Source organism: Zingiber officinale, chromosome 1A (assembly GCF_018446385.1).
Source record: "Zingiber officinale cultivar Zhangliang chromosome 1A, Zo_v1.1, whole genome shotgun sequence".
NCBI lineage: Eukaryota > Viridiplantae > Streptophyta > Magnoliopsida > Zingiberales > Zingiberaceae > Zingiber > Zingiber officinale.
The window spans coordinates 190,084,603-190,103,937 of record NC_055987.1 but is presented as its reverse complement, the minus strand read 5'-3'; the positions used below and the strand labels follow the sequence as shown (position 1 = coordinate 190,103,937).

Genomic DNA, 19,335 nt, shown 5'->3' with positions numbered 1-19,335 from the left:
CATTATTACAATACATCATATTGAGAGTAGTAATTTTTAATATGAATTTAGAAATGATGTCAAATGCTCAATATAACAATGATAATAATTGAATTAAGCCACAATTAAGATCTTTGAACTTCCCTATTTATGAAGATATAAAGATTTTTGATTTTTTTTTAATTTCTAAAGTTCATGATTTTGGACAAAATCAATTGATGAACCTATATACCTCAAAATAACACGAATCATAATAAGCTGAAAAAAAACAAGGGAGAAGGGAACTAAGCCGAAGCGGAAAATGGTAACGCGGCGATTGGACGAAACTAACTACAGTGGAAGAGGCGGAACTAGGTGGATCACGGCCCCGCCGAGAAGTCCATAGACGCGACCTCTAGGCTATTGGCGCGCTTCCCACGAAATCTGAGGCTAAATCGAGAAAGGAACAGACACGCTTTACACCTTTTTGAAAGGCGAAATTTCCAGCAAAATTATAAAATCCATAAAATAAAATAGCTAGAAAATCTAGCGAAGAACGAAGGAGAGCTCTGGTCTTCGATCGAGAAGAGGGCGAGGAAGCAGAATTTTGAGGAGCACGAGTAAACGGGAGACGATTTTAGTTAAATTAAATTCTATTAAAGATAGGCTAAAAAATTCCACCCAAACACTTGGATGATTCTATTGACTAGTGAAAAAATAGTCATAAAAGAATTGAAAACTAAAAAATAAAATAAAATAGACTCGTTAATCTAAAAGATAGTAGCAATTTCACAATATTATTAGTTTATTTATTTCTCAAATCACATATATATTAAGGCATTGCCCTGATAAGACATACTCTTCTTAATTCCTGACATTTATTTATAGAAGAGTACTGGTCAATACTCTTAAATAGGGAAGGATTCAACCAATATGAGAGAGATGTTATCTTTCATCCTAGTGTTGGAATTGGTATAGGTATCGTTGTACTTGTATATGTCTTCCATGGTTCTTGAAAGGTTCAATATTATTTCAATTAAAGTTCGAGCTACTTGCGTTGTTGGATGGAGGCATTCCTTGTTTATATCCTTCCATGCTTGTTCCACCACCACTTGCAATTTCTCATGTGCCACTTTTTTGCTTGTACCGTATTCTTTCATGTAACTTTCAACTGTCGAAGCGACATGGTCTCTTTCTTGCTCCCGCTACAAAGTTTTAGAGAAATTGTTAGATATTAATTAATGTCGTTAAACTTTTTATCAAAGGAAATGATTGAAACTAAAAAATAAAAAAATAAAACCTCGTGTGATGCTATATCATCCATAAGTCTAGTAATTATAGTGCATGATTTAAGGATCTTGGGGAAACTAGTAACCCATTCAAATGCCTCTTTTGTTGCATCTTCTCCCAGACCTACGAAAGAGACACATGTAATCGCAGGATACCCGGTGGATTTCAATGAAACACGCAGATGCTCCTCCAGTGTTGGCACATATCCTTCAGCACACCATTTAACTTCTTGGAAATAAGATCTTGATAGATCTTTTATCTATATGAATTTTTTAATGGAAAACAAATTTAATTAATTAAACTCTATATGATTATGAAGTTAACAAGAGAGGCAATATATATGCTATTGATGCACGTACCTCCTTGTGAAGATATGGTATGCGATATTTCTTATTGGGTTCTAGTTCATCTTCAAAATCTTTGTAAGTCTTTAACAGCTTGAGATAAAAGTCTTTTAAGTATTCTGGTACATGTTCAACAGCTTGAGGTTCCCACCTAAATATAAAGAAATATTTAAAAATATGAGCTCATGATATTCGTAAAGCATTAAGGAGAATTAACCAAATTAACTATTGTATTATTTGTATTTTGGTGTCTACATCAATGTGTTATCTTCAAATGAGTTTATATATATATTTTTTGCTAAATTTTATTTCTATGTATGGATAGCACGACAATTATAATGTTGAAGGAAATAAGAAAATATTAAAATATAAATAAGCCATAAACAAACCTTTCGATTGCCTCAGTCAATAGTCGACTCTCTTCCAATGTGCTGTAGTTATCATAGATGTCATCCATAATTGACATGAGGGAAATAACTTTGCAAGTAATTATCCGTGGATAAGAGTATTGAGATTCAAAATACACTCCGACTATCCAATAATAACATTCCACCACTCGATCACGGGCAAATTTTAAAGACTCAATCAGTGCTAAATCATTCCACCATCTTCAAGTATATATATCATCCAAAGTGTGAGCACATATATAGAAAATAAGTCAATTAGTTTAAACCACAAATACAAAACTTATAATTAGACAATTAATAAAATTAATCAATTACAATAATGTATATACTTTAAGTGATAGCTCATTTTTTAATTGAATTGTATAGTCTTTAAGTTTTGATTATTTTCAACTGTCTAGCTAGCTTAATTATATCTCTATATATTTATATATAAGAATATAAGATTATAATATTCATAGCCACAGTAAACAATTGACTTACATTGTAATTTTCTTCACTTCCTCTTGATGAAGAGATTGTAGTAGATTGAAATCTAACTTTGCAAGTTCTAATATAGTATCATTTCGCATCACTTTCTCTTGATAAATAGGTATATATTTTCTCACCAAGAATCTTCTAGTCCTTCGATATAGTGGCGTTTCAAGGAAAAGAGACACCTCTGTTGCTAAAGGTGGTTCAAGTTCACCCAACATAGATTCAAGTTGGCACTTCGTAAAAGAAATAGCTTCGTCAAGTATCATCTCTTCATGTGTTCCGAGATAAGCCGCGTTGTATAAGCTTAGTAGTCCCTTTGCATCTCCATTCAAGGCCGACAAAAATCTTCCTTTAGCATCTTTGAACTTGTTAAAAACATCTACAAGAATAGATAACTAATTTTATTTCTAGCAATTTAATTATCTTAGTGAATATTATAATAATAAAAGTAAAAAAAATCAATTGTTTCATAATTATATATAAAATATTTATAATTCCAATTTTACTTTTAATAATGTAGTTATTTATATTTATTATTTATATCATTACCTGGAGACAAAGTATATCCATGTTGCCTAAGCAATCTAAATCGAAGAGAAACTTCATAAAGCCCGTAATTCTTAACATCAGCTTCGTAAATCAATCTTAGTGCCGCAGTTATTTCTTTCTCAAAATGATAATCCAATCCAAGAAGTTGAATCGAATCAACCAAAATCATAATTTGCAATACGTCATGTGTTTCTTCGAATAGGTTTCTCACTCGATCTTTTAACTCTTCCACCCTCTTTATCATGTACTCCTGCATCATTGATCCAAACTCATTAGAAGTGTGTATATATATATATATATAAATCATGAACAAACATGAAAGGATTATAAAGCACGACCTTTTCTTCTTCGAGGGGCAAACAAGAGTAGTTCCGGATGAAATAGTCACCCCAAACAGTAGGGTGATATTCAGCTGACTTACGAATAATTATCTCTTCCTTATCATCACCAACAAGGATCATCGACTGCCTCTCCATCAGTGATTAGCAAGTGTGACGACTTGAGTACTTGCTCACTTTTGCACTGGGTGCCTAGCTAATTCTCTTCTCTATTTATAATCGAACTTTTGTACTTCTTTAATTTCCCCTTTCCTCTAAAGGTTACAACTTTATTAATTAATTAATTGGAATAAAACACAGGAGACAACCACTTGTGGAAAACTTACAATCTAGACCAATATTAAAATAAAATGGGGGGACACCTTCTGTTGGCCGTTTCTTCACCCAGTCCACAAAAAATAAAATTAAAAAGCATAATTGGAAAACAGTGTTTTTAATGAGTTCGATGATGTGTAATTATTCGTTGTCTAGATGGCCAAATTCGCCAAGTTTTTTTATCAGGTCACGGGCATGGCTGACAGCCACTGCCAGGTTGTTCTAGAATTTTATGGCCTCTCTATCTTCATTTTGTATTAGATTAGATCATCAAGTTTAGAAGTAGGTCTACTTTTATACCATTTGTTTTAACTTGATCAGTGAGAACACTAGCTGATCAACTCGATATAATTGAAACCTAATTTTTAGATTCTTACTAATTTTTTCTCTCTCGTACAATATATCATGTAAATACTCCACTAGTATATTTTATGTATATATGCATGCTGCTTATTTAGATAGTATGTTGCTTTTTTATACTAACATGTGCTCAACCGGGCATTTAGGAAAATAATCTTTTAGCTAATTTTCCATCAACGTTTAACAAGTCATTTTTACAGGCAAATAGAAGGAAAACAATCTGTTGGATTAACTATTCAAATTTAAATAAACTTAATATTTAAATATATAAAATTGAACACAATCAAAGTAGATTCGGATGGGGTCGTTTACACCCCCACACAAGGAATGTAATTTTTCATGAGGTCGTATATACTTTCACTAGATTGATATGAAATATTAGGAGAGAGAAAGTGTCATATAAACTCTTCCACACTCACACAAGGAAGAATGTAAGTTTTCGAAAACATATTCTTTATAATTTTTATTTTAAAATGATTACTTTTTATTCTATTTTAAAATTTATAAATTACTTTTTTACAGATCATGCGCATATTACACTAGTTTATTTTAAGATCGATTTAGCTACATCCCTACAACGTAGTACATTTGTAAATTCGCAGATATTTACTGAAATAAAACGTGTAAGTGTCATTTTCTCACAGAATAAATAATACACCAAATGTAAAACGTTTCAGTGAATTCCAACAGCACATGCAACAACCTATAGATACAACAATTGTGGCAAAAGGCGAAATGTTCGCCCCCTATCACCTCTGTCATACCTGACCCAAGGTCATCACGGGGACCCTATAGATACAACAAGAAACAATGCGAGAAGGACAAAAAACAAAAAAAAACAAGCTGGGATATTTTCTGAATGGATCAAGTGTGCCCACAGTCGGCAGCCTCTATCAGGTCACGGGCATGGCTGACAGCCACTGCCAGGTTGTTCTAGAATTTTATGGCCTCTCTATCTTCATTTTGTATTAGATTAGATCATCAAGTTTAAAAGTAGGTCTAGTTTTATACCATTTGTTTTAACTTGATCAGTGAGAACACTAACCGATCAACTCGATATAATTGAAACCTAATTTTTAGATTCTTACTAATTATTTCTCTCTCGTACAATCATGTAAATACTCCACTAGTAAATTTATGTGTATGTGCATGCTGCTTATTTAGATAGTATGTTGCTTATTTAGATAATTATCATATTGATATTACTTGCATAATTAATCATATTGATATTACTCGCATGATTAACCATGTTCAAAAATATAATTATATTTAGTTTGACATGATTAACCATGTTGGAAATGTTATTCCCTTTAGGATATAATATAACAAGGCTTGGATGTATAATAGGTTAAACAATGGATTTATTAGTCAAGAATTTTTTGCTAGGGTTGAAGAGTTTGTGAACTTCGCTAAGTCTCATCCAGAATATTTGAATGGTGTCAATTTAAAGGGTCCATGTAATTAGCACAGATGTAGAAATACAGCTTTCTGTGATAAGGATATAGTGCAAACTCATATATGTAGGTATGAGTTTGTTCCAAATTATTACAACTGGTATTGTCATGGAGAGTCGTATGTGTTTGAAGAAATTGGACCTTCCATTGCTTCATCATCCTGCCCGATTGCTCCAAAGGAATCATCAATGCATGTGAATGCAATGCAATCAATGGTTTAAGACGCAATGAATGCATATGATTAATCGAATATAGAGGAAACACTTACGCCCGAAGTTCAAAAAATGTATAACATGTTGAAGTCTAGTGAGAGGGAATAGTGAGAGAACATTCCTTCTGGCCATCTCAACTATCAGTTACTGCAAAATTACTGAACATGAAGGCAAAATACTATTTCTCTAAACGATTTTACGATGAAATGTGTCAATTGATGTCAAAGTTGCTTCCCATTGATAACTGCGTGACTGATAGCTTCTACAATACAAAGAAGTTGATTAGAGATTTGGGTTTGCCAGTAGAGAAGAATCATTGTTGTATCCATAATTACATGATCTTTTATAATGAAGATAGCGAACTGATGGAATGTAGAATATGTAATCACCTTCATTATAAGTAAAGTAGTTGCATGTCTAGGAAGAAGAAGAAAAATATTTCCTTGAAAGTCATGTATTACTTCCCGTTAACTGATAGGCTCCAATGCTTGTATGTATCTGCCGCAATAACAAGCCACATGAGGTGACATCAAAACCATGTACACGAAGGAGATATAATGTATCATCCTTGTGACTCACCAGCGTAGAAATATTTTAATACAATTTTTCCTCCTTTGCAATGGAATCACGTAATGTGAGACTTGGACTTTCCGTAGATGGATTTCATCCATTTGGATGTTATAGACAATAATATTTATCTTGGCCAGTTATATTAACATCATATAACTTACTTCCATGGATGTATATGAAAGACGAATTCATGTTTCTTACTGTGCTTATTCTAGCTCCTTAGAATCCAAAAGGGCAAATAGATATTTTTTTACAACCTTTGATTACTGAGATGAACCATTTGTGGAATGTAGGGTCTGAAACTTATGACATTGAAAGTAAATCAAACTTTACAATGCATGCTGCTTTGTTATGGACGATTAGTGATTTTCCAGCATATACAATGTTGGGGTTGAAGGGGAGCCTTGGTGCAATGGTAAAGTTGTTGTCATGTGACCAAAAGGTCACGGGTTTGAATCCTGGAAACAACCTCTTGCAAAAAGCAGGGTAAGGCTGCGTACAATGGATCCTTCCCAGGGACCCCGCATGGCGGGAGCTTCGTGCACCAGGCTGCCTTTTTTTTTACACAATGTTGGGGTTCAATCAAAGTCCCACATTGAAAAGATTTGGTAAAAATTATGGGTTTAAAAGGATGTAGGATATTTTCATCGGTATGAGGCCTTTTGGGGAGAGCCCAAAAGCAAAGTCATAAGGGCCTAGGCCCAAAGATATGTGGATATCCTTCGGGCACAACACACAATGTTGTTAGGATGGAGCACAATTGACAAGTTAACATTGTTGGGACCTTTGTACCCTCTAGAGGGGGGGGGGGGGGGGGAATAGCGGTTCGTCGTGCGCTTGCGTCGTTTGCTTCATCTTGATGGTTTGTAGCGGAATACAACTCGAAGACAAACTATACAATGCTAATAAGTAGGATTTACTTGGTATTCATCTCAAGAAGAGGTGACTAATCCAAGGATCCACACACCAACTCACTCCTCCACTATGAAATACTCCTTCTCGGTCGCAGCCGGAGGCGGAGAAGCCTCGTATAAACCCAAACACACAAATACAACTCACACAAGAAGAGAAATACAAAAATACAAGTGAAAACACACTCTTCTTGCTTACTTATTGTGTGTTGTTGTTGCCTCTTGAATCTTGGAGATGCACTCCAAGAACCCTGAAGAACTGGCAAGAATCTCGGAGAAGATTGCTGGTGAAAATTGGAGAAAAATCGTAGGAAGAAATCGCAAAGATCTGCAGAGAAAACGCTTTGCAACGGCTATATCCTGTGCTCCCAATCGATCCAAATCAACCTCAATCGATTGCCACGTCAGCACCGCTCCATCCCAGCCGTCCATCACTCGTTTCCTGCCCAACGGTCACTTCCCAATCGATCGACCGATCTATTGGGACTGCTTGAATCGATCGCCCGATCGATTCAGAGCCTTTCTATACTCTCGCATCCGCGCGAGAACTTCTGCTACCCAATCGATCGCCCGATCGATTGGGAAAGTCTCTGTGCTCACGATTTTACATCTCAATCGATCAACCGATCGATTGGGCCTTCCCATAATCACAGCACACTCCAATCGATCGACGGATCGATTGGACCCTGGTTCAATCGATCGCCCGATCGATTGACCAACCTAGACTTGACTCAAACTCAAGTCCAAAATCTCCAACCCAACTCTTGGTCAACCGTGACCTGTTGGGTCTCCATGCCTAGCATTTTGCCACACCCGACCAACCTCGAACTAGCCTTCTAGCCTCCTCCATTAGGCTTGCGTCCCTTGGATATCTTCCATCCTTCATGTCTTACCTTCAAGAGCTTCCTTCGGCCTCATCCTAGTTGTCGGATTATACCACCACACTCGACCAACCTCGAACTAGCTTTCTAGCCTCCTCCATCAGCCTTGCGTCCCTCGGATATCTCCCCATCCTTCACGCCTTGCCTTCAAGAGCTTCCTCCGGCCTTATCCTAGTTATCGAGTTCTCCTTGCCAAGTCACACTAGGACTTAGCTTGCGAAGACCACATGCTTGGACTTACCTTGCCAAGACCACATGCTTAGACTTTCCAATTGTCTGGCTCCTCACCAAGACTTTTTCCTTTGCCAAGATCACATGCTTGGACTTACCTTGCCAAGACCACATGCTTGGACTTTCCAATTGTCTGGCTCCTCACCAAGACTTTCTCCTTTGCCAAGATCACATGCTTGGACTTACCTTGCCAAGACCACATGCTTGGACTTTCCAATTGCCTGGCTCCTCACCAGGACTTTCTCCTTTGCCAAGATCACACTTGGACTTTCCAATTGTCTGGCTCCTCATCAGGACTTTCTCCTTTGCCAAGACTGCCTAAACTCCAGTTAGGACTTCACCACTGCCTAACCTCTAGTTAGGACTTCCAGACGTCTAACCTCCAGTTAGGACTTACCCAGTCAAGTCTCCTATCATCCCTGACCTACTTGGCTTGTCTTCTTATCAACCTGGTTAACCCTTTGACCATCTCCACAATCGGACGATTGCCCTAGCAATCTCCATATATTGTCAAATATCAAAACTCAAATCTCAACTCAAGCTTGACTCAACTCAAGTTTAGTCAAACTGGTCAAACTTCACCTAGGGAAATTGCCTCAACAATCTTCTCCTTTTTGATGTTTGACAATACCTCTAAGTTAGGCTAAATCCCATAGTCTTAACTCTCAACTTCATACCAAGGCTAAATCCCATAGCCTTAACTCCAACTTCCTTAACTCCAACTTCATATCAAGGCTAAATCCTGTAGCCTTAACACCATTCTTCATAACAAGGCTAAATCGCATAGCCTTAACTCCATGACAAAGCATAAATGAAGGTTTCCTTCATTCTCTCCCTTTCCTAGAGGATAAGCTCCTCCCCCTTCTTGGGATGAAGGCCTAACTTAACCTCCAATTCTCTCCCTTTGTCACACATCAAAAATAGAAAACAACTCTTTTCCATAAGATTTAACCCCACAATGAAGATAACATACCCTTCATTGCCGCCAAAGCTCCCCCTTGAGCTCTACTTCACTTCACAATGCTTATCCTAGAGCATGCATCAACTTCCCAATGAAACTCCCATTCATTGTATTTAATACTCCCCCTTGAGCAGTAATCTTCTTCTCAATGCTCATCCAAAAGCATTTTTCACTTTACCAATAAAGGTTCGATCCCCTTCATTAACCCAATGCTCCCCCTTGAGCAGTAATCTACTTCTCAATGCTCATCCGAGAGCATTTATCATTCTAGCAATGAAGATAACTAATCTTCCATTGCTCCCCAATACTCGACCCTGAGTATTAATTCATCACGAAGGTTTAACCCCCTTCCAAGGTCTTTGAAAAAAATTTTATGTTTTCAAAGAGTAACTCCCCCTAAAAACATGGTCAAACTTCTATCATTGCACCAACAATGACTTGGGGTTCCTAAATAATTAGGAAAATCAAAACTCGAAGTTTTGAGGTTCAAAATTCAATAATGAAACTAAATCTCAACCTAAACTTCACCTAAGTCTATATTAACCGAACCATGCTTGTTTTCATCATGAAAACTCCCCCTAAGTGTATACAAATATATTCCAAAGGGTTAGAAATGGCTAATGACCCCTTGAAAACCAAAACCTGAAGTTTTAAGGTTCCAAAATTGCAGAATTGAAACTAAACCTTATCCTAAACTTCACTTTGGTTTCTTTTAATCAATCCATACTTGTTTTCATCATGAAGAACTCCCCCTAAACGTATACAAATGAATTCCAAGGGGTTTGGAGTGGTTAACGGGATTCGAAGTGACTTAAAGTGCTGAAATCAGGCTTTTCCAACCAAAAACAAACTTCTCAATCGATTGAAGTTGGGACTCAATCGATTGAAATCACTTCAATCGATCCATTGATCTATTCCGAAAGCTACTGCTCGCAGAAATTCTCTCTGAATCGATCGACTGATCAATCCAGCCTGCGTCAATCGATCGGCTGATCGATTCACTACCCTTCTGTTCACGAGAATTGGCTTCCCAATCGATCGGCTGATCGATTGAACCTAATCCAATCGATCGGCTAATCGATTGGGTTTCTGATTTCATTGAAATCCAATTTCAACGAAATTCAGAAGCTCCCCCAAAATTCTACAAAAATCTCAAAATCATGAAAACTCATGTAGTCATTATTTAGGGTATACTTTATAAAGGAAAATAATTTTCTATGAAAATACTTCCTATTTTCAAAGATTGACACAACTTTGAAAACCCTTAAAAACTTCAATGTTTTCTCCTAGTTTGTGTCTAACTTTTCAATGATGATTACTATCAAAAGATAGTCTTCACCAAGGTTTTCAAAAAATATTTTAAAATCATTTTCAAAACCAATATCCAACCATGTTCTTTGGGCTCAATGCACATGACTTGTACATTAGCTTTCCCAATGATTGGAAATCACATAACTATATGCTTTGATGAACCTAAAACTCAATAAGATGCACTAAATCAACATCTTAAGTTTTGTTCACCATCCTAACATCTCACTTGTATCTATCGTGTATTAAAACACATTTAAGTCACCTTATAGTTCTTGTGAGATGTATATTTGGTTTTGCCCTAACTTAAGGGATCATGCATATCTATTTAGGCATTATAAGACTTATGATCATTCACCTAGAATGTCATTTTGTATAATCCCACTAATTGGGATATTTACCATTCATGATAAATGTCTTTTGTCCTTAATTACAAGGAAATTGGCATAATGCATGATGATCAATGACATATATCAAAAAAAGTAATTTTCAAAAGAAAAAAACATGCTATACCTACATGATGTATGTATGACATGACATGATATTTTTGTGTTTTTCATAATAAAATGAATGCAACACATGATGTCATAACATATAATATGCAATCAATTATGTCATTTTAGCATAAATAAAATATACCTAGATAATCTATCTAAGTATCCTTAAACCTTAGCTAAAACCTTAAAATTTAGCTTAGATTGCTTATCTCTTGAAGGAATGCCAAAACCCAACTTGGCATTTCTTTTAACCCTTTTCTATTTGTGCCAATTGAAATTAAGAATTCAATCCTCAAATATTTTTTTGGCAGATATTACTCTCTTTAAGGATCAAACATTTAGATTGAGACTTAATTTTGCTCTTAATCCCTTAAGAACATACTAATATCTCAACTAGACAATTCTTATCCGTTCTCCAAGTGTGCCAACTTACCTTTGATGTGATTCCTCAATGTTTAGAACAACTTACTCTTCTAAAGAGTAATTAATTTGATTAAGATTTAAATTTTCCCTTAACCCCTCAATAGAATACCAAATTTTCAACTTGGTATTTCTTTTTTCCATTTGTGCCAATTTAAATTTAAGCTCAATTCCTCAAGACTTGGCACATTTTACTCCTCCAAATAGTAACACTTTAGATTAACACTTAGATTTCCCTTAAATCACTAAAAAGATATCAAAATCCCAACTTGGTATTTCTTATAGTTTCCTTAGGTGTACCAATTTTAGATTAATTTCAATTCCTCAAATTTTGGCACATTTTTCTCTTCTCAAAGAGTAACACTTAATCCTTCTCATTTTCAAAGGTTAGTAAAACCTTGAAAATTCTCCCCAAGTGCCAACTTCATCAAGGTTGGGTTGACTACCCTTCCGATTAGAGTTGACACTCTCTAAACCCATCTAGGGTGTAGAGAATATGCTCCTAGGAACCCAATACCGATTGGTGTTACTTGCATGCTCTAGGTACTCACTAGAGATAACTTCCCTTGATACCTTCCTACGGGCCTTTCTTGGCTTCTTAGAAGCCTTGGTCACTTCCACTAGGTCACTTCTAGGGCTAACTTCCCTTGTAACCTTCTTTGTGACTTTGTTAGACTTCTTAGAAGTCTTAGTCACATCGATCTGCCATAAGTACTCTTAGAAATTTCTTCCCTTGTACTTTTGATTTGACCTCTAGTCCTAGGGTTGGTTCCATAACTATATGGAACCCTATGAAAAGAAGTCCCATCCTTCTTAGCCTTAGGCTTGCATCCCAAACCTTTATAGCTATTGGATGGCTCTTGTCTGGCTTTTCCTAGGTTGTACTCATTTTGACCCCTAAGCATATTTTTCATTCTTGCTAGGGTCTTTTCTAAGTTATCAAGTCTTGACCTCAAGACTAGGTTCTCCGTCATTAAATCCATAGATTTGGATTTTTCTTGACTCCTATGAGCATTTCTATTCTTAGGCATATATCTAGAGTCCTTGGTGTTATTGCCTAAGTTGTTATTTACCTTCCTAACCTTAGGTGTGGTAAATCTAGAATGAGGAGGAATATATTTGTCCTTACTTCTATCATTCCTCCTAATCTCATGGAAATTAGCATTTAAATGATGTACCTTATTTCTAACATGCTCTTTGCCATTTCTAAAAAGAATTGTGTGATTAAATGTTACCTTGGGTTTGCTCTTAAAAGCTCCCCCTAGACTTTTGCTTCATCCTCTAACTTTGATTGGCTTCTTCTCTTTAGGGCATTGACTCCGGTAATGCCCATTTTAATTGCATGAGAAGCACACAATGTGCTCCTTGCTCTTGCGTTCCGTGGGACCAATCTCCTTGGGCTTCTCCTTGCCCTTGGGTACTACTTGGCTAGTTTGGGACACTTACTCTTGTAATGCCCATGCTCCCTACACTCAAAGCAAATGATATGATTTTTATTATTCACAATGTAAATTTCTATACCTTTGCTTGTAGGGGTAGCACTCAATCCTCCATTTGATTTATCTTGTGTTGTGGAGGTGGCATCATCATCTTCTTCTTCTCCTCTTGAGGGTGTGGGTGCTTCCACCTCTTCAACTCTTGAGGATGTAGATACTTCCACCTCTTCCTCTCTTGAAGATGTGGATGATCTCTCATCTTCCTTTTCCTCTTCTTCCTTCTCCTCCTCGAATGTTGACCTCGTGTCAACATCGGATTGGTCCTTCTCCTCTTGGGCCAATGAGCCCTTCTCCTTGGGCTCCTCCACACCTTGGAATTGTGTAGGATTCTCATGATATGCAATGATCTTTTTCCAAAGATCACTTGCACTTGTGTATTCACCTACACTCACAATAATATTAGAGGGTAATAAGTTTAACAATATATTTGTTACCTCCTTATTCGCCTTTGCTTGCTCCCGTTGTTCCTCGGTCCAATGTCGAGGTCGGAGACGCTTCCCTTTCTTATCCATTGGAGCTTCAAATGGGTCCTCCAAGACCACCCATTGGTTCCAATCCATTTGGAACCAAGTCTCCAACCTTGTCCTCCAAAAATTGAAGTCTTCTTTGTCGTACGGAGGTGGAATTCGGATGTCCCATCCAAGAGGTCTTTCACTCTCCATCTTCTTCTTCCTCTAGCTTCTTGCTCTCTAGGTGGTTAGTTCGTAGAAGAGCGACCTCGCTCTGATACCAATTGTTGGGACCTTTGTGCCCACTAGAGGGGGGTGAATAGCGGTTCGTCACGCGCTTGCATCGTTTGCTTCATCTTGATGGTTTGCAGCGGAATACAACTCAAAGACAAACTATACAATGCTAACAAGTATGATTTACTTGGTATCCACCTCAAGAAGAGGTGACTAATCCAAGGATCCACACACCAACTCACTCCTCCATTATGAAATACTCTTTCTCGGTTGCAGCCGGAGATGGAGAAGCCTCGTACAAATCCAAACACACAAATACAACTCACACAAGAAGAGAAATACAAAAATACAAGTGAAAACACACTCTTCTTGCTTACTTGCTGTGTGTTGTTGTTGCCTCTTGAATCTTGGAGATGCACTCCAAGAACCCTCAAGAACTGGCAAGAATCTCGGAGAAGATCGCTGGTGAAAATTGGAGAAAAATAGTAGGAAGAAATCACAAAGATCTGCGGAGAAAATACTCCGCAACGGCTATATCCTGTGCTCCCAATCGATCCAAATCAACTTCAATCGATTGCCACATCAGCACCGCTCCATCCCAGACGTCTATCGATCGTTTCCTGCACAACGGTCACTTCCCAATCGATCGACCGATCGATTGGGACTGCCTGAATCGATCGCCCGATCGATTCAGAGCGTTTCTGTACTTTCACGTCCGCGTGAGAGCTTCTGCTGTCTAATCGATCGACCGATCAATTGGCAGCTCTCAATCGATCGCCTGATCGATTGGGAAAGCCTCTGTGCTCATGATTTTACATCCCAATCAATCGATCGATCAATTGGGCCTTCTCATAATCGCAGCACACTCCATATCTTGTCACTCATGTTCTGATTAGAAATAGATAGAATTCGAGTTTTTGTTGATTGAATGCTAAATGATGAGCATGGACAAGTTCAACTATTCAGTTCTCATGCTAGAATGGCTTGGAATTCCAAATCTTCATACACTATGTTAAATTCTATGAAATTGAAGAATGCTATAGGTAATTAATTCTCAAGGAAACAGAACAAAACAGGGAGCTGCTAGAGCTGCTGATAATTTGATTAAGAACAAGGATTCAAATTTAAATTGGGAGAGTATCATTTTATTCAGGAAGAATTAGAAGAGAGTATTATTTAGTATGCATGATACTCAAAGAAGTTCAAGTGAAGAGCTGAAATTGGCACAAAACAGAAACTTTCTGGAATCCTGAAAGAGCTAGCTGGTGGCTGTAGATTGCTGAAACTGGATGTCTTAAAGACTGAGGATCTTTAAGTGCCACATGATTCATCTTTCCAAGCTGAATTCTGTGAACAAGACTGCTCTAGGTATTCAAGGAAGCTTGATTTGGTTGAATCTGAAACTCCTGAATTAAAGTATCCAGCAAAGATCATTTCTATTGCTGCTGGGCATAGAATCTGTTTGGATTTGAAATCTAATTTCAGAGATGGGCCAAGCTGCAGGATTTGAAAAGAGTAGAATGCTGGAAGATTGTAGAAGCTGGAACAGATATGGAAGGCTACTGGAATTGAATTGCACACTGCTACAGCATGGAATTTAGAATCATTTCATGTGCCAAGTCTTGGTTATAAACTTCTAATTAGTAAGAGGTCCAAGTGAAGTTGATGAACTTCTATTAACATTTGGTATTCTAATCTCTTGAATTATAAAGCTTGAATTCTGATTCTGCAAATCCTGTTTCTGCTCTTGCAAATCTGAAGTTTGAGTTGGCAGAATTCGAATTCAGACCAGTTGCTGATCAGAAACATGTAGAATTCAAGTTTTTCTCAAGTTAGTGCTGAATGATGTTATTTCCTAGCTTAAATTTTCATGTATCAATTTCGGATCTCTTTGAATTCTTGGTTCTGAAATTGAGCTACAGATTTAAGAATCAAGCAATGCATTCTAAATTGAATTGGGGAGCTATTTAGAAACTCAAAATTCTGAAATTGGAAGCTTGCATTGGATTCCTGAAATTGCCCAATCAGTTTGGCATAGAAACAGAGAAAAGAAAAAAAAAATTCTGCAGCATTCTTGGAAATTGGCCAGCTGCATTTCAGAGCTGAAATCAGTGAGTTGGACTGCTGTGATATTTGAAATTTTGGAATGAGATTCTGGTCTGCTGGAATTGCAGTGTAGAATTCAGATTTATGCTAAAATCTGTTTGATGTTTACTCTTTTCACCATGTGATGTTGTGGTACTGCACAACTGCTGCTATGCTTGGAGTTGTTGCAGCTTGCTTATTGCAGCTGAATTTTGCTGGTATTGAATTCTAGATTGCTGATTTCCAGAATTCAGAATCTAATCAGTGAGGTTTTGAAGCTGTAGTTGCAGAAACTGCAACTAAATTACTGCAAACATTGTTTCTGAAATTGAAGTATCAATGGAGTTTAGATTTGGTACTGCCTTTGCGGTCTTATAAGATCTTCTTTTCTGAATTTGTTGCAGCAGATGTTAGAATTCAGATTCCATTTACTGAAGCAGCAGCACTTTACAAATTTGATTGTTTTGTTTGTTTCTATTATGTGTTTCATTGTCCGAGACGGCCAACAATTTAAGTGTGGGGGAGGGAGCTATTTTCCATTAGCTAATGTGAGTTTGTTTTTGTTTCAAAATGCTAGAATTGAAGTGGAAGAACAGTGATAAAAAAAAAACAATGAAGAAGAGAAGAGAAAAATGACACATCCAAAGAGTGTATCAAAAGAGTATCAAGATTCTTTGTTTGCCATCAAATTGAAGGGGAGGTTAGCTTGATATGTTGAATTGTTAAAAACAAATGGTATTCATCTCTTTTCACATCAAAATGGTCAACTCATCAAGTATATTCCTCCAATACTCTCATCTTCTCATTTTCTTCATTTAATACTTTTCTTTTGCCAATTTCATCCATTTTCATTGTTCATTTTGCTTCCATTTCAATTCTTGATGATAAAATCCTTTTGATTCATGTATACTATGTTTTATAGTGGTGGAGAAGTAGAATATAAGCAAGCTTATGGTAGTGAAATGTTGTGAGTTGCATTAAGTGAGCTCCACTTATACACATGCTTGAGTGTGAGAGATAGGTTAGGTAAATACCTTGTGAGAGTGCAACTTGCTTTATTTTTCATTTGGATTGAAACTACCATACCTACTGATTATTGTTTGGATTGTATTCATGATTGTTGTGATCTTTAGATGATCTTAGTTAAATTCTTTTTACTATCTTTTAGATATTGCTAGGGAATTTCTATGGAGATGATTTTTAGTTTTCTTTACTTGCACGGGACATTCAAGGCTAAGTGTGGGGGATTTGATAACCATGATTTTACTGTATTATTTTGATTCATATATGTATGGTTTGATGTTGATTTCATAGGTTAAAATCATGGTTACATCACATTTTATGCACTGTGTGTATTTTTGGACTTAATTGCAAATTACTTTATTTTTATATTATTTGATGCTAATATTTGATTCTTTTTTTGTAGGCATCATAGGATCTTGAATTTGGATCTATTTGGACCGAAATTGGGCTCAAATCGGAGTTCAAACAAGAAGATCAAGCATTGAGCATTATGGGCCGTTCATCAAGAATAGGACAGATCCGGACCATCCGTTGAAGATCTGGCTGATCCAACTTAATGGGGAGCAGATCTGAGCCATTGATGAAGATCCAGAAGTTTTGATCCATATCCGAGTTCATCTAGCAATTGATCCAAGCCGAATTAATCTGGGCCGTCCAATGAAGACTGGGCCGATCTGGGCCATCCAGTGATGATCTGATCGATCCAACCTACGGGAGGGTAGATCCAGACCCTAGATCAACATCAGTACCTTCGGATCGGATTTTGGGCAAGCTTTCACCATTGATTTAGCTCCAAATCAATCTCAGCCGTCGGTTCAAATCTGAGATCTGTTTAAATGAGAAGCTACAGTGCTTCGTGTTCTTTGTCGATCCTCCACAGCACAGTAGCTTCATCCCGGCGCGGTTTTCTCCGGATTTCGGCCCCTTTCTCTTCTCTAATCAATCTCCCGAACTTCTATCTTGGTGGTGAGCTTCTCGGCGGCGACATCCCGATCATCTGGAGCCATCGGAGAGTGTTCTCTCCGGTGGAATTTGGCTCGCGGCATCTTCCTTTTCCAGCTCGATTTGGCGGTGGTCCTCCAAATCCAAGCTCCGATTCCCATCAGCAACATTCGGAGGTGGTCTTCCGGTGTTTCTGAGCTTCACTCGACGTTCATCCGTGTTCCACAGCCTTCCATTAGATCCAGAGGCATATTTCTAGATTTTCGGCATTTTCTTGGATTTAGGGTTGTTTCAGCTCGTCAGGGGTGGTCCGTCGGTGTTGTTGAACCTTCCTTGAGCTGATACGCAGCTGAGACGATCCATTGAGGTCCAAAGTTGGGTGGTTTCGACTTTGGCACTCTTGTGTGACGGCTTGAGTGTGAAACTTGTGGAATTGATTGTGAGAATGGATTGGTTTACCATTTTATTTCATTTTAGTTCTTTTTCTTACTGTTTTATAGCTTAGATAGATTTCTTTTAATGTTCGTTATATTTTTATGCAAGTAGTTAGCATTTCTTTCCTTGTTGAAGCTTAGTTTAAGTTTTATTTGTGCTTGGTTAATTGTTTAGTGTTTAAGTGCTAAATTAGGTTTACATCTTGCTTTAGATCAGATTTATTTGAGTCTCGTAATTTCATCCTTAGTTTGATGTGTGTTGATGGATTTATCACAACGTAGTGTGACAATGCGTAATGATTTGTTCATTGGCACATAGTTATGTTTCACTCTTGCTTTAGATTAATTTCTTAATTGCTGTGTTTTTCCTCTGTTAGATTTAGATTTAAAGCTTTTAAACCCCCAACTCCATTTTTATATCGAAAACCTAAAAAAAAATAGGAATAAAAGACAATCCTAAATTACATTCTACCGTTGGTTCCTCGGATCGATCCTGGGCTCGTTACTACAACATTATTGTTTAATTAAGGGGTTCAGTGGAAAATATATTTGTACAATTTGATTAGCGGATGTGACAGATTCAGCTTATCACCTTGCCATCAAGAGCTTCCTTCGGCCTCATCCTAGTTGTTGGATTATACCACCACACTCGACCAACCTCGAACTAGCCTTCTAGCCTCCTCCATCAGCCTTGCGTCCCTCGGATATCTCCCCATCCTTCACGCCTTGCCTTCAAGAGCTTCCTCCGGCCTTATCCTAATTATCGAGTTCTCCTTGCCAAGTCACACTAGGACTTACCTTGCCAAGACCACATGCTTGGACTTTCCAATTGCTTGGCTCCTCACCAGGACTTTCTCCTTTGCCAAGATCATATGCTTGGACTTACCTTGCCAAGACCACATGCTTGGACTTTCCAATTGCTTGGCTCCTCACCAGGACTTTCTCCTTTGCCAAGATCACATGCTTGGACTTACCTTGCCAAGACCACATGCTTGGACTTTCCAATTGCCTGGCTCCTCACCAGGATTTTTTCCTTTGCCAAGATCACACTTAGACTTTCCAATTGTCTGTCTCCTCATCAGGACTTTCTCCTATGCCAAGATCACACTTGGACTTTCACCACGGCCTAAACTCCAGTTAGGACTTCACCACTGCCTAACCTCTAGTTAGGGCTTCCAGACGCCTAACCTCC

The 19,335-nt window shown here is 37.5% G+C and overlaps 1 protein-coding gene across 1 annotated transcript; it reads right to left on the bottom strand.

Annotated features, from left to right (window-relative positions):
- Positions 1-698: 698 nt before the first annotated feature.
- Positions 699-3,561, bottom strand: LOC122038822 (alpha-humulene synthase-like). Its single transcript, XM_042598774.1, has 7 exons — positions 3,361-3,561; positions 3,023-3,272; positions 2,480-2,852; positions 1,982-2,200; positions 1,608-1,743; positions 1,259-1,507; positions 699-1,163 (listed from the first exon to the last, which is right to left on the bottom strand). The coding sequence occupies exons 1-7, from the start codon at positions 3,496-3,498 to the stop codon at positions 867-869; spliced, it is 1,662 nt and encodes a 553-aa protein (XP_042454708.1). The 5' UTR covers positions 3,499-3,561; the 3' UTR covers positions 699-866.
- Between the last annotated feature and the right edge of the window lie 15,774 nt (positions 3,562-19,335).